Source organism: Colias philodice, chromosome 1 (genome assembly GCF_061535455.1).
Source record: "Colias philodice isolate Cphi_HAF_F1 chromosome 1, ilColPhil1 Martin Lab GWU primary, whole genome shotgun sequence".
NCBI classification, from domain to species: domain Eukaryota; kingdom Metazoa; phylum Arthropoda; class Insecta; order Lepidoptera; family Pieridae; genus Colias; species Colias philodice.
Window position 1 is genome coordinate 8,207,476 of NC_143086.1, and position 16,113 is coordinate 8,223,588.

The 16,113-nt window shown below is 35.1% G+C and overlaps 2 protein-coding genes across 2 annotated transcripts; one reads left to right on the plus strand and one right to left on the minus strand.

Annotated features, from left to right (window-relative positions):
• Window positions 1–783: 783 nt before the first annotated feature.
• LOC149491239 (putative peptidyl-prolyl cis-trans isomerase dodo) lies at window positions 784–1,473 on the minus strand. Its single transcript, XM_089699217.1, has one exon. The coding sequence runs from the start codon at window positions 1,367–1,369 to the stop codon at window positions 899–901; it is 471 nt and encodes a 156-aa protein (XP_089555343.1). The 5' UTR covers window positions 1,370–1,473; the 3' UTR covers window positions 784–898.
• Window positions 1,474–2,256: 783 nt separating this feature from the next.
• LOC149491240 (protein RCC2) lies at window positions 2,257–14,671 on the plus strand. The gene is made up of 12 exons (XM_089714576.1): window positions 2,257–2,467; window positions 6,284–6,470; window positions 7,089–7,235; window positions 7,343–7,418; window positions 7,833–7,964; window positions 10,809–10,908; window positions 11,089–11,192; window positions 11,326–11,492; window positions 13,176–13,356; window positions 13,538–13,615; window positions 13,923–14,023; window positions 14,411–14,671. The coding sequence occupies exons 2-12, from the start codon at window positions 6,291–6,293 to the stop codon at window positions 14,579–14,581; spliced, it is 1,437 nt and encodes a 478-aa protein (XP_089570702.1). The 5' UTR covers window positions 2,257–2,467; window positions 6,284–6,290; the 3' UTR covers window positions 14,582–14,671.
• The last annotated feature ends 1,442 nt before the right edge of the window (window positions 14,672–16,113 follow it).

Genomic DNA, 16,113 nt, shown 5'->3' on the forward strand with positions numbered 1-16,113 from the left:
CATGAGTGAGACATGTATTATGTCTCGTGCGTGAGAGTGAAAGAGAGAACAACTGTATTGGTGATAATGCGTTAGTAAGTAGGTATGCATTAATTACGCTGTTTTTTAGTGCAATGATGTTGGCGTATGCCGCGTCTACTAGTATAATAGGTCATTGGTCGCTACCAACCGCTCGAGCGGTTGATTTTTTTGACCAGTCGAGTCATTGATTTCAGGTTGTCAGGGGGGGTGGGAGCTGTCGACGGCTCTAGCGTAGTCAACGGCTCGAGCAGTCAGTGTATGCCTCACGACCGCTCGCGAGTCGTCGACGGCACGATGAAATTCCATCATGCAGTTGACGGCTTGAAGCGGTCGCGACGGCTCGAGCGGTCATGTGTACGGCGGTGAATGAATGTCCATAGTTCACCGCGCGGTCGCGGCTTCAAGCGGTCGGTCTCAACTGCTTGAAGCGGTCCGTGTACGGCCGCCCTAAGACTTCATGTATGTAGTTGAAAAGGAAATATTAGAACAAAATATAAAAGAAATATTTCATTTCTGCAAAGTAGAATGTTCCTTGAGTGATATACTTTTTCCTAGGTCAAGCCAGCACAAGCAGCTAGTTATATAATATTTAAAAGTATGTCCATCTATTAGTAAGAATTAATCCATCAGGCCCCGGAATCACAGACACAATAGAAAATCTGTTGTTGCGGTTGGATCTGGCCGCTCGGTGGTTGTAATAATATTAATTATTATGTTGTAATATTATTAAAAGCAGAATTTTAAATGTAGAAATGAAATATCTTCTTAAGTTGTAAGCTAGTTTATTATGTTTATTCAAACATACAAGATAATTAAAGTGCCTTATCAAGTGTATAGGAATAGAAAGTTATATTTTAGTTAAACAAAGAATAATAATTTAAGCAGTTCTAAGAATGATATGTACTCCTGAATCTGTTTCAACAGGCTTGCTCAATTGCCCGATCTTTAATTTGAAAGCTTCCTCTTCAAATGGTTTCTGCATTTTTCCATGCCCAAACAAGCCTAAATCACCACCACGTTTAGCTGAAGAACAATCAGAGTACTTTGATGCAATATCTGAGAAAGTAGCTTCTTCGGCAACAATTTGCTTTCTATATTTCTCGAGAATCTCTAATGCTTCCTCTTTACTGCGAGTAATGTTTTCTTCTCGCCACGATGATGGGCGTCGGCTCTGTGCATGCTTCACCAAAATATGGCTACACCGTACATCGCCGGGATCTGCGGGCGAGTCAGGGCGCTCCCATTGTGATTGTTTTGTATACGTATTCAGAAAGTATGCCATGCCGGTAGACCTACTTTTTCTCATTTCCCACCCTTCAGGCAAGGGGTCTTCCTTTTCATTGGACATTATTTATCTATAATTTACGTTTTTTGACGTAAATCTACTTAAACTTATTTTTTTAAATTCAATTAAACATACACCGTATGAGTAAACGAATGAAAGAAAATAGAAATGGCCGAAATCGATTATCGAATGTTAATCAGAAAATGTCATTTGTCATCGTCCTGCGTCCACGTCTTTTTTTTATCATCAGTCTGACCAACATCAGAGCCTAGGTAAATTGTGCAATAATACAATATTTGTTAGGGCTGGTCCACACAGCGATATTTCAACGCGGCATTTTTATTCTCGCGTATTAAATTTAGTAATCAGAATTGTACCCAGTACGCACTGCAAATCCAATTTTGTGCGATTTTTGCAATTTGAGTTTAGTTTATAGCTGAGAGACATATTGGAATTCTTAATAATAGCGCTGTCGAACAACGAATAACTGAGCGAAACGCGTAAATTTTATTCCGCAGTGTGGATACAGCTATACTTAAAACTGCACGAAATATTTGAGTGGAAATAGTTCGCACCGTTTCGCTTTCAATTTGCTTCAAAACACAGAATAAATTTCTGCATGCGGATAAGTCCTTTAAATTAAACTAGCTGCTCCGCGCGGTTTCACCCCCGTGGCTTCACTCCTGTTGGTAGTAGCGTGATGATATATAGCCTATAACCTTCCTCGAAAAATGGGCTATCTTAAACCGAAAGAATTTTTCAAATCGGACCAGTAGTTCCGCGTTCAAACAAACAATATTCAAATGTTCAATATTGCGGAAAAATTCCTCGCGGTAAAATATCGCTGTGCGGAAAACTGTGCGGACAAGCCATAAACGCTAGAACCCCAGTCGCAGTCGCCAACATGTTGCTCTAGAGACATAGAGTATAGAGCTGACATGTTTTATGAAATCTTCCATTCTAATTTTTTCCCGCAAAACTGGCAATATTTGTGATACAATTTTGGCTCATTATTTTATAGAAAATGTACGGTTATGGGTTAATAAATATTTTTTTACGGTATCCCCAACAGCGTTCCGCTAACAGCTTTGTGATTTGTCACAGAAGTGGGTAACGGAACCATTGTTATTTAATTATATATTTTAAAAGCATAATCAAGCGGTAAGTAAAAACTGATCTTTTTATTTCCATTAAAATGATTTAATTGTAATCATGTATTACAATATGTATATGATAAATTCTGAGAGTATTATATCAAATATGGCACGTGTCGTGTTCTAAAGCGAATGTTCATTTTATAAATAAAATTAAATGATTTATATCTTGAAATGATGAACAGGTAATTGTTTATTATATAGAATATCTTTTAAAGTGTACTATTATGATTAAAATGTTAGATACTTTTAACAGTTAGTTATTTTTGTGTAATACTTATAAATCAGACTAACGAAATGCTCATTGTTTGCATTTGTTGTCTCTTTAACATAAAAATGCAATACAGCTGTTTCGATAGTTATACGTTATGCAAGGAAGCAATTATGGTTATATTAATTTATGATTATAAATAAGTGCTGCCTATAAATTTATATACATCAGTCAGAATCGACATTCGAAATCGAAAATTTAACAATAATTCCAAAAGTTTTCAAACTTCGGTCAATTGAATGGTTCATTGGGACGACAATAAATCTCATTTTGCAACCTTGTCCGCAGTCCGGAACATTGTTAAAATTGCAATTAAATTATTTTTTTGCTGTATGGTCGTGAAAAAAATTCCAAAAGTTCTGCAAACTTGGGGAAGTCTTCGATATAATATTTCATATCACGTATTAAATTTGCAACCAATCTAAGTGTACAGAACATTGTTAAAATTGCAATTAAATTATTTTTTGCTGTATGGTCGTGAAAAAAATTCCAAAAGTTCTGCAAACTTGACACAGATATCGGAAATATATACCGAACGGTTGTATAAATTTGCAACCTTTTTTGTTGACCGGAACATTAATTATTTTTAATTCATGGTCATTTTTTCGAGTGAGGTGGTCTCGGAATAATTACAAAAGTTTTGGAACTTGGTTGCAAACTTCGAAAACATCTATTCTGATGCATTTACAAATTTGCAACCTCATTTAGTTTAATAAAAAAAAAACATTAATATTCAATATTAAAAGATGTTCCGTACACTGAGATTGGTTGCAAATTTAATACGTGATATGAAATATTATATCGAAAACTTCCCCAAGTTTGCAGAACTTTTGGAATTTTTTTCACGACCATACAGCAAAAAATAATTTAATTGCAGTTCCGGACTGCGGACAAGGTTGCAAAATGAGATTTATTGTCGTCCCAATGTACCATTCACTTGACCCAAGTTTGAAAACTTTTGGAATTATTGTGAATTGAATGTCTTAAATGACTGGAGTAATAAAGAAGTGCTGCCTATCACCTTGCTCTAGCGAAATTGTTTTTTTATTCCCCTCTGTCTTATGTCAAAAATTATTGTGCTTGAAAATGGCTTAAATTTAGAAAATACATTTAAACAATACTAGGATCACTCTCTTATGAGGATATATTCCTCAATCAATTTTTTTTTAATTATGGTAATATATGAACTATTGCCTGTTGCGTTTATTGTTAACTACCTTTCGCCCGCGTATCCAAAGCACCACGCATAGTTCTCATAGGTTTGAAGCTATCTCAAATATCATCTATATTGGTTCAATGGTTGAGGATTGAAGAAAGATACATATAGAGTTACTTTTGAATTAATAATATTATATATACAGGTATATATTATATTATTATTAGGTTCAGCTATAAGTTATAGTATTGCAGTCTTAATTATTGCATTCTACCCTCTAAGGCTAAGCTACAATCCACAATCTGCATCAGGCATTAAGGAATTTAAATTTTCTTATATTTAACATCTTTATGAACATTATAATAGGAAGTAGGAACATTTTCAATTTGAACATAAGTTTTTTGTTCCCTTTTTCATAATCCTGTTGCTTGGTTTATACTAATTATTATAATATTTGGTCTATTAGTTTGTGACTGTATTATTGTATCCATATAAGTTTCTTTACTTCCATTATTTTCTTATGATGTTGTTTAAATTTATGAAAGAAGACTGACCAAGCTCAAAAGTAGTTACAGGACTTTACATTAATCATTATTCATACTGTTTACACTCCAGCAATGTGCAAACTAACTCTATTCCTATTCCTAACATTTATTGAGTTAGTTGTATTGTAAATCAATATGTCAACAGTCAACACCATATTTATTACATTTTTACATTTTTTAATCAGTTTCTGTGCTTAGAGGGACAAGAGCCACCAGAAGGGCAAATAGTCTATATTGTAGATAGAAAATCACATTGAAGAATAGATTATTTTATTACTAGCGACCCGCCCCGGCTTCGCACGGGTGCAATGCTGATACTAAATACACTACAGAAAAACTGTGAACGTTGTATATAAAAACATAGCGGCCCGCTCCGGCTTCGCACGGGTATAAAATATATAGCCGGGCGGCCGGCCGGTACCGCCGCAAACGCTACGTCCCGCAATTTTTAAATCTGTAATATCTTCGAAAATATTCACTTAAATCATACGGTGTAAAGGGCCATATAGATCTATATTAAATGAACAATGTATTCAAGGTATTTAATTGGTTAAGGATTAATGCTGTATTGGTTAAAATCGCTTCGAAAATTAGCCATTATTTGTCGTAAAAAGTAAATGACAAAAAAAAGTTATTGTGGGTTATCCATAAGAGATAGACATATACCATCGCGGACTTTTCTGTAGACCTTTTCAATGTGTACAATACTTAGTACATTATTTTGATAAAACTCACCTGCGTTTGCAATGTAGGCGGAAAACATGTAATTATTTACGACATCACATTAGAAACCTCAAAAATAACAGTACTTCTCCACTATTTAATGGATGTTATTATACATATAAACCTTCCTCTTGAATCACTCTATCTATTAAAAAAAACCGCATCAAAATCCGTTGCGTAGTTTCAAAGATTTAAGCGTACAAAGGGACATAGGGACAGAGAAAGCGACTTTGTTTTATACTATGTAGTGATTTAATATCTCATTCAAAGATACTGCCATTAGAGCCGTATCAATGATACTTAATGTAATACATTGTGTTACACATACTATGTGTTTTAAACCAGAAATTCTCAGATTAATTCAAAATTGAAATGTTATATGTTTTTAATTGTCATAGTATTTATCGCCATTTTAAGTTAAGATAAATGGTAAATAGGGTCTGAAAAGATTTGAAGGATGCTTTTTTAAACTTGATTAGTACATAAAATTACCTTAAAAAATCTAGTTATGTTCTGATTTTTTAATGTGTATTTAAATAAATGATATATTAGCTTATTGAAACAATCACTGGATCTTAAAACTAAATCTATGGTCTCAGTAGTTCTAATAAAAGACAAAAGTATTTATGTTGTTGTTAGATTGGTCTGATTAGTGTTTATACTAGAAGTAGTAGTAGTTTTAGTTTTAATATACATTCTAATTGAATTGTCAAGTAGACAAGTGATCTACTTAAATTGTCAATTTAAATTGATGGCAGCTGACAATCATATCATCAGATATTAATACATATATTGAAATGTTACAATTTTAGTACCAAATATGTATTGCATTGGCTTCTCTAAAAATTGCAGAACTTAACCATGTAACATTTCACTGGAATATGAGTAAGATGGATTTTTTTTACTGTTGCTGCCATTTAACAAAAAACCTCTGTAAGTTAGTGTTGCCACTCTTTAGACTATTATTAGCCCTTCAGACATTCTTTTAATAACTATAGTAGACTATATAATATGCAGTACCTATCGGTTTTGTGTGTGTTGTTTTGTTTTTAATGTGGTATATATATTTTTCATCAACAACAAAAAAAAAGAAAGAATAACAGTTAAATCCAAAAATCTTGTCATCAGGTGAAAGATGTCGAACACCAGCCGTAAAAGACCTTTGTCTCTGCCAATGAGATCCAAAGCAAAAAGGAAACCAAAACATGTGTCTGAAGATGAAGAAAGCAACGATTCCTCACTCTCGGAACATGAACAAGATAAACAAAGGACTCCATCTCCTATGCCTGATGAGCCTAAATTGAAGTTACCTGAGGTATTTTATTTATTGATATAGATTAGAGCTGGTTGGCTCACAATTTGTTTTGGCCCGGCGACGGGCAGCCGCTGACGGGGTCACGGAAGAATTCTACCATACCCGTGGCCCCGTCGTTGAAGCGGCTTGACGGAACACAGTGGGGTTTTGGTCGGTAGGAATCCGACATAATCCGACTATGCAACATTTCCCCACTTAAAAAAAAAAAAAAGGTAGATCTCCAAAAATATTGCATCACTGCTTAACGTCAGGCAGGTCAAACATCTGCCTATCTATACTAATATTATAAAGCTGAAGAGTTTGTTTGTTTGAACGCGCTAATCTCGGGAACTACTGATTCGATTTGAAAAATTCTTTCGGTGTTATATAATATATAGCCCATTTATCGAAGGCTATAATATATCATCACGCTATGATCATCAGGAGTGGAGCCACGGGGGTGAAACCGCGCAGAGCAGCTAGTTTAATATAAAAAGTAGTCTCGATCCTGTCTTGTTTTTATTTGTCTTGGAAAGTATTCAATGTCATTTTCTGCTTTTCTTAATAATTTTTTATGTTCAATGGAATAATTAAGGTAATTGTTTTGTTGTATGATTGGTGTAATTTTACTTGTTTCAGGAACTGCTTCAAACATTTTACAAAACGCCAGGCGTCCTCATGATAGCTGGTCTAGTCTCCTGGGATTTGGTTGCAAAGAGGGATAATAATCCCAGTAAACGTACCCACCCGAATTTATATACTTTCCACAAGTTTACTGACAAAAAGGTAGTGTATTGTTAATAAAAAATAAAATCCTTTGATAACTGCATTATGTATATGTACTCACAATATACAAAGATAGCAGAGGTTGTAACTTCAATTAATTGTTTCAGTATCGTCTTATAATAAGTGGATGCAGTGCTGGTCACTCCATTCTTGTCTCGGAAGAGGGTGATGCTTATACTTTTGGTAAGTAATTAAGTGTCTTATACATGTGTGTATTAAAAAAAAACTGATGAGAGTGGAATCAATTTAATCAATCTTAACATATTGAAGCTTAGTGTAACATAATAATTCACTTAACCCTTAATAATCCAAGCGTCTGATATCTCCAGTCAACTTGCATCTTCCACTAATCAGCAGAGTGCTCTTAAGTTCTGTAACTATTTCAATGGGAATGCCATTTGAAATCACAACCACAAACTATCAAAATATATCTTGCAATTTGGAATATAACTGGCAACATTAATGTTTCCACAGTCAACCAACATGGTCAAACAGCTGACAGAATAAAGTGTAAATAATGCTAAATATATTCAGAACGATTACGCATTGTTGCTGAAATAGGTTATATAGCATGATATATTGGTAATTATTCATTAGGTCGCAACACATTCGGCCAGCTCGGTTTCGGAGATACAAACACGCGTAATGTGCCAGAGCTCGTGCCAACTTTGAAAGGGCTCAACATCATCCATGCAGCTGTGGGCAGGAATCATAGCATGTTTGTGACAGGTAAACCTCGTGTACGAATATAATTCGTTTTTTTAATATTCGACTAAGGGCTGATTTTTCAATCCTTGTTTAAAACTTATTCGTCAAATAATGTATAAAACTACCATTTTAAAAACGTATTCTAATTGCCCGTATTTGACAGTTTACGTGACATTTTAATATTATCGTGTAATACTTTATTGGACGGATAAGTTTTAACCAAGCATTGAAAAATCGGCCCTAAGATATTATAAGGACGCTTGTGCACTACAAGGAATTTTACTGTCCGGCATTCCGATTTTTTACGGTCCGGTGTGGCATGAAAAAACCGATGAATTGCTTGTGCACCTGTCCGTCTTTACTCGGATCAGTGCGGTACAGTTCAAGGAAGTTTGGCGGTATAATGCTATCATAAATGATTGATTTTGCATTTTACAAGAAACGATTAAAAAATATAGAAGGTGAAATATTATATTACTTCGTTATAATAAAAAGTAAAGTTCCGTAAGAAATTTAAAATGCGTGTTTCACTTATTTATTTTAATCGTTGACGAGGAGCTAAATCTATTCCCACTTGAACTTTAACTTACCAACACTTACTTAGATAATAATTATAGGTCAATGCTTGGTCAATGTATATAAAATAACAATACCGACTTCTCAAATCTCATTGCCAACTAAAAGAAAGTAAAACAAGAGCTTGCTTTCAATTGGCATATGCAGTAAAAATAGTAAAATCCAAGCAAGTGGGCATTCGAAAACAATTATACCTACAGCGACTCGTAGACACAAAAAACCATCCGGAATAGGGAAAAGTAAAATGTCGGACAGTAAAATTACGTATAGTGCACAAGCATAGTATATAGATTAATGGCGTGCCATACCGGACCGTAAAAAATCGGAATGCCGGACCGTAAAATTCCTTGTAGTGGACAAACGCCCTAAGGGCGCTTGTGCACTACAAGGAATTTTACTGTCCGGCATTCCGATTTTTTACGGTCCGGTGTGGCATGAAAAAACCGATGAATTGCTTGTGCACCTGTCCGTCTTTACTCGGATCAGTGCGGTACAGTTCAAGGAAGTTTGGCGGTATAATGCTATCATAAATGATTGTTTTTGCATTTTACAAGAAACGAAGGTGAAATATTATATTACTTCGTTATAATAAAAAGTAAAGTTCCGTAAGAGATTTAAAATGCGTGTTTCACTTATTTATTTTAATCGGTGACGAGGAGCTAAAGCTATTCCCACTTGAACTTTAACTTACCAACACTTACTTAGATAATAATTATAGGTCAATGCTTGGTCAATGTATATAAAATAACAATACCGACTTCTCAAATCTCATTGCCAACTAAAAGAAAGTAAAACAAGAGCTTGCTTTCAATTGGCATATGCAGTAAAAACAGTAAAATCCAAGCAAGTGGGCATTCGAAAACAATTATACCTACAGCGACTCGTAGACACAAAAAACCATCCGGAATAGGGAAAAGTAAAATGTCGGACAGTAAAATTACGTATAGTGCACAAGCTAGTATATAGATTAATGGCGTGCCATACCGGACCGTAAAAAATCGGAATGCCGGACCGTAAAATTCCTTGTAGTGGATAAACGCCCTAAAAGTCGGTATTGTTATTTTATATATACATTGACCAAGCATTGACCTATAATTATTATCTAAGTAAGTGTTGGTAAGTTAAAGTTCAAGTGGGAATAGATTTAGCTCCTCGTCAACGATTAAAATAAATAAGTGAAACACGCATTTTAAATCTCTTACGGAACTTTACTTTTTATTATAACGAAGTAATATAATATTTCACCTTCTAAATATATTTTTACCTACTCGTTTCTTGTAAAATGCAAAAACAATCATTTATTATACCGCCATAATTCCTTGAACTGTACTGCACTGATCCGAGTAAAGACGGACAGGTGCACAAGCAATTCATCGGTTTTTTCATGCCACACCGGACCGTAAAAAATCGGAATGCCGGACAGTAAAATTCCTTGTAGTGCACAAGCGCCCTAATTGTTTTCGAGTGCCCACTTGCTTGGATTTTACTCTTTTTATTGCATATGCCAATTGAAAGCAAGCTCTTGTTTTACTTTCTTTTAGCTGGCAATGAGATTTGAGAAGTCGGTATTGTTATTTTATATACATTGACCAAGCATTGACCTATAATTATTATTATCTAAGTAAGTGTTGGTAAGTTAAAGTTCAAGTGGGAATAGATTTAGCTCCTCGTCACCGATTAAAATAAATAAGTGAAACACGCATTTTAAATCTCTTACGGAACTTTACTTTTTATTATAACGAAGTAATATAATATTTCACCTTCTATATTTTTACTCGTTTCTTGTAAAATGCGAAAACAATCATTTATGATAGTATTATACCGCCATACTTCCTTGAACTGTACCGCACTGATCCGAGTAAAGACGGACAGGTGCACAAGCAATTCATCGGTTTTTTCATGCCACACCGGACCGTAAAAAATCGGAATGCCGGACAGTAAAATTCCTTGTAGTGCACAAGCGCCCTAAGTGTGTGATTTCATTTAAATCGTGAAACTTTTGGCGTGATGGCGCGAGGACAGACTTTCGCAGTTAAAACATTAGTAATGATGAATTTGAAGATTGAACATTATTGCAGTGCATTAGGGAAGAGTTTGAATTGAACTTACAATTCTTTTAAAACGTTTATCCTCAAATCTCGAAATTAAATAAAAATGCCATCACCTGCATCTATTGAAAAAGTTGGTATTTCCAATACCTTTGTATGGAATGAGACCTCATGCGCATAATAATAAAATATGGTAGTTGTACGTTATTAAAATTTTGTATAATATAGTATTTGTGTACAGACACGGGCACCGTGTACGCGTGCGGCGAGAACAAGTGCGGTCAGTGCGGGCTCGGCAACACCACGCCGCAAATACTTAAGCCTACACGCATACGGTACAAGTAAGTATTTCATACACTATAGTCTATACTATATTGTAATCGTAGACATAACGAGATTAATAAATTTCTTGTGTTCTACTGACTGTGGCAAAAGAAAGGTCATGTTTTTCGTGTTCATCTATTTCTTATGATCGTACAAAGTATAATTCGATATCTATTATATTATGTTGTATTTTTTAGGGGTGCTCCAATAGTGAAAGTGGGATGTGGCGCCGAATTCTCCATGATACTGGATTGCAATGGCGTCCTGCATTCATTTGGCTTGCCTGAGTTTGGTCAATTAGGTAAGTCAATGTTAATACAATCTGTAAAGTCGTTCTTAATATTTGTATTGCATCAATCTTCACGACAAGACGAATAAAAGTTATATAATATACGGAAGAAACATTATTTATTTATTTTTTTACTCTTATATAGGCCACAATACTGACGGCAAATACTTTGTCACATCAACCAAGCTGTCGTACCATTTCCAAACCGTGCCAAAGAAGATTGAGCTGTTTTTCGAGAAAGCCAAAGATGGCCACATGATACCAGTGAACGACGTGATCATTGTAGATTTCTCCTGCGGCAATAATCACACTGTATGTATATATTCATTTTTCTTCAATTTTACTCAGTTATTGCACGCCTCATAAGCGAAGCGTTGAGGTGGGTACTACTGTCACTTCGCGCAAAACATCTGATTTTTCAAACTTAAAATGTCTTTATGTATCATACATTGCACTTGTAAGATAATACATACACACACATATTAAGAAAAAACACTATTTTTAACATTCATGATCTTTTGATGTCATTTTTGTTATTTAAACTAGTTAAAAAACAGTTTAAAAAAGTTCTGTCTTGGACGTCCGTGTGTCTGTATGTGCGGAGGATTTTCTTGTTAACACGATAGCGACCGAAATACTTTACTAATCGAGTCTTTTTTTTTCTCTTACGCTTGAGTATGCTCAGGAATAGAACCCTTTCATTTTTCAGGGTCTGATTCGATGTGGTTTTATTGTTATTAAATAAACAAAAATAATAATCAATAAATAATTATTAAAAAAAAATTATGAGGCGTGCACTTTTGGATTTTCCAAACTATTTTTAATCTTAGCATCAGCACATGCAAGTAAATACGGGACATTAAGAAAAACAGGGGCTAGATTATTTGTAACGAAACATTTAAATTTTAAACTAATATAATTTAGCTGTTTATTTATGACAATTTTCATCATAACTATGGCATTTGATTTTTCCAGTAATGCCAGCAAAAAAAAGTAAATAAAAACTAAAAAAATTTTTTTAGTCTAATATATATTATTCTTCTGACCACAATAAACTTTACATAAACTGTTTGCTATCAATGATTAGAATTTCTTGTACGATGTAGGTGGACGATCTCCTCTACTAATAATAATTTGTTGTACGATGTAGGTGGACGATCTCCTCTACTAATTAGAATTAGTTGTACGATGTAGGTGGACGATCTCCTCTACTAATAATAATTAGTTGTACGATGTAGGTGGACGATCTCCTCTACTAATAAGAATTAGTTGTACGATGTAGGTGGACGATCTCCTCTACTAATAAGAATTAGTTGTACGATGTAGGTGGACGATCTCCTCTACTAATAAGAATTAGTTGTACGATGTAGTTGGACGATCTCCTCTACTAATAGGAATTAGTTGTACGATGTAGGTGGACGATCTCCTCTACTAATTAGAATTAGTTGTACGATGTAGGTGGACGATCTCCTCTACTAATAAGAATTAGTTGTACGATGTAGGTGGACGATCTCCTCTACTAATTAGAATTAGTTGTACGATGTAGGTGGACGATCTCCTCTACTAATAAGAATTAGTTGTACGATGTAGGTGGACGATCTCCTCTACTAATTAGAATTAGTTGTACGATGTAGGTGGACGATCTCCTCTACTAATTAGAATTAGTTGTACGATGTAGGTGGACGATCTCCTCTACTAATAAGAATTAGTTGTCCGATGTAGGTGGACGATCTGCTCTACTAATAAAAAAAGTGCTTCTAGAGGAAGTCTAATTGTATAAATAAATGTTTGAGTTTGAGTTTGAATAAGTATTTGTTGTACGATGTACGTGTACGATCTGCACTAATTAGAGTTTCTTGTACAAATGTACGTGTACGATCTGTTCTAATTGGAGTTTCTTGTACAAATGTACGTGTACGATCTGCTCTAATTAGAGTTTCTTGTACGATGTACGTGTACGATCTGCTCTAATTAGAGTTTGTTGTACAAACGTAGGTGGCGATCGACTCAAAGAAGCGCGCGTTCAGCTGGGGCTTCGGCGGGTTCGGGCGGCTCGGGCACGCGGAGCAGAAGGACGAGGCGGTGCCGCGGCTGATCAAGTTCTTCGACTCGCAGGCGCGCGGCGTGCGCTCCGTGCACTGCGGCGCTACTTACAGCCTCGCCGTCAATGAGATTGGTGAGCTCATTTTATTATAGACCTTTTAATATAGGGAAATGTTGAATAGATACCCACGGCCCCGGAGAAGGAGCCGTAGGTTCTTTGGTCACCGCCGCCGACTAATAGAGAAATTAAAATAATTATTTTATTTATTTATTGTGTTTATATGATTGAAACATCACTGTGTAATTTTTTTCAGGCCTACTCTTCTTGTTTGGCCAAACTAAGCGCACGGGCGAAGCCAACATGTATCCGAAGCCGGTACAAGATCTTACAGGTATGTTTATTATAATATCTATTATTTATTGTTTGTTGATTTAAAAAATATATATATTTGTAATTTATTCAGAAAAAAAAAACGATTTGTATTCTTGATTATATTCTTGAATTACTAAACAAATGAGAGATACACTTAAAAATTAAAATTACGTAAAAATAAATTTTGACAAAACGGAATAAACAAAAAGAGGAAAAAGAATAACAGTATGGTGACAAGGAAAAAAATTAGTTTTATACATAATTGTCATTCAGAAAAAATCATTCTCAAAAACTAAAACACATATTTATTTGTATTTTTTTCGCAGGTTGGCACATCCGTAGTGTGGGAACAAGCAACACATCTATCGTGATCTCTGCAGACGACTCGCTCATCGCTTGGGGCGTGTCTCCCACTTATGGGGAATTGGTCAGTTGATACATGAATGTTTTAATATAAAATTGGGGTTGTAAGATAAAAATCTTGTGTAAAATATAGTAATGGTTTTTATGAGAACTCAAACTAATAAAAATATTGCAAACATTCAATTTTCATGACTTTATAGATCGAGTATACATTAAACAAGAATAAGGTTGAGGTTTTATACACAAACTGTACAGTAGCATTTCAAAATTATAAAAGATAAGTTAAGGTTATATAAATATTTTGTTTAAATGTATTTTAATGAAATTTGATATTCGAATTGCTGTACCGTAATATTAATTTATTAGATTAAAAAATAATACAACTATATTTTCAAATGGTGTTTAATAAAATTGATATTCGACACGTGTTTATAATGGAACATGTTAACAGGGCATGGGTGAAATAAACCGGTCTACCGCGAAGCCGAAGGAGGTAAACCGCATGGACGGGCTGAACATCACGCAGGTGGCCATGGGCTTCTCGCACACGCTGCTGCTCAGCGACAACACCTCCCCGGAGGTGCAGCAGAAGTTGGCCACACTTCCCACCTTCTCCCCTTAAACGCCACCCATAACCTCCCCGGAGGTGCAGCAGAAGTTGGCCACACTTCCCACCTTCTCCCCTTAAACGCCACCCATAACCTCCCCGGAGGTGCAGCAGAAGTTGGCCACACTTCCCATCTTCTCCCCTTAAACGCCAACCATCAGCCCATATGTTCCCAGTTCCCTCTGCTGGGACACGGGCCACCCAAGAAGCTTATATCTAATACACTGGAGATTGCACTATGACCATTAAATTGCAACAAGAAAATATGACGTTAAATGACGCCTGTATGTTTTTTTATCCCTTTCACACCTAACTTGGCAAGTTGGTGTGAAAGGGATAGACACCTACGCCACCAAATGCGTTGGTAGATGTCACATGTCGAACTTTTTTTTCATTCGACACATCTATCACCGTCAGCACGGGGCAATCATTAAACCCACTTTAATTTACCGTCCGCGACGCCTGGATACCGTCCGCACTCAGTCCTCACTTTATGTATGCTCCTTCAGTATTGAAACCTATCGTTTTGCCTCATTGACCCATTTATATTGAGATAGAATCTTGAAGTATTGGGAATCTCGCATAATGGAAGAACACGGCTCGAGATAATTGTAACACCTATGTTGTAATGTTTCTATGTATCCATCACATTGTTTAGGATTAAAGTTTTATTTTATTGTGAATGCTTAAAGCGATTTTACATTTGTTTGTTCTCGATTTAAATTGAAGTATATTAGATGGCTCCCTGGCCCTGTCTACCTCATTTGAACCTCATCTTACGTGGAGTTCGCTAATGTATTTTAATCGTGAATACAATGAGCACAAAATTAAGAATTCTGACTTGTGTAACTTCACTGTGTACTTACTTTAATTTAATTAAGACTTTGCAACTGCACTGCCTGTCGTGTATCTGATCGTATGTGACGTAGCGGACGTGAATTTAATGTAAATAATGTGTAACTTTAGCTATTAGATTTTAATTGTAATTTGTATGAGACTGTGTAGGAGGTATTTAATTTTCTTTTGTAAAACCTTAAATAATAATGCTTAGAAAAAGTATTTGTGTTTGTAAACTATGCGATGTCGCGGCGATTATTTCGTTAATACAGGGAATTGATTATTCTAGTGAAGATTATTTTCTTCGATACGAACATAGCATGCTCTTGGAGTCTTCGCCTAGGCAAGTGCTACCCACCTCCAATAATTGTTTTAAGTATACGATGTTAGCATTAATAAATTCCAGTATAGAACCGATAAGATTAATGAATCTTTTCTTTTAACTAATTTTATATTTATATGGTGATTTTTCACTCTACGGTTAAGGGATAGGATAAGATTGTACTTAATTAAGACTTTTCGTAACAAACTTGAACGTATTATAAGTTGTAAGGTGTACACTATTTATGCAGTACTTTAAGTTAGTGAGAATAAACATTCCCATTCATTGAAATATTGTTCGAAATTTACTCTACTCTATCTATGTCATAAGTGTGTAAACGACAATCTGATAATGTTCTCGATTCTTTTTTGAATATATGTGAAAAAGA

Excerpts from the sequence above, each read along its gene's own strand:
- LOC149491239 (XM_089699217.1), bottom strand. The coding sequence starts at position 1,369 with ATGTCCAATGAAAAGGAAGACCCCTTGCCTGAAGGGTGGGAAATGAGA.
- LOC149491240 (XM_089714576.1), top strand. The coding sequence starts at position 6,291 with ATGTCGAACACCAGCCGTAAAAGACCTTTGTCTCTGCCAATGAGATCC. Across the intron at positions 11,493-13,175 it reads CCTGCGGCAATAATCACACT|GTGGCGATCGACTCAAAGAA; the intron begins GTATGTATATAT and ends GTACAAACGTAG. Across the intron at positions 13,616-13,922 it reads GCCGGTACAAGATCTTACAG|GTTGGCACATCCGTAGTGTG; the intron begins GTATGTTTATTA and ends TTTTTTTCGCAG.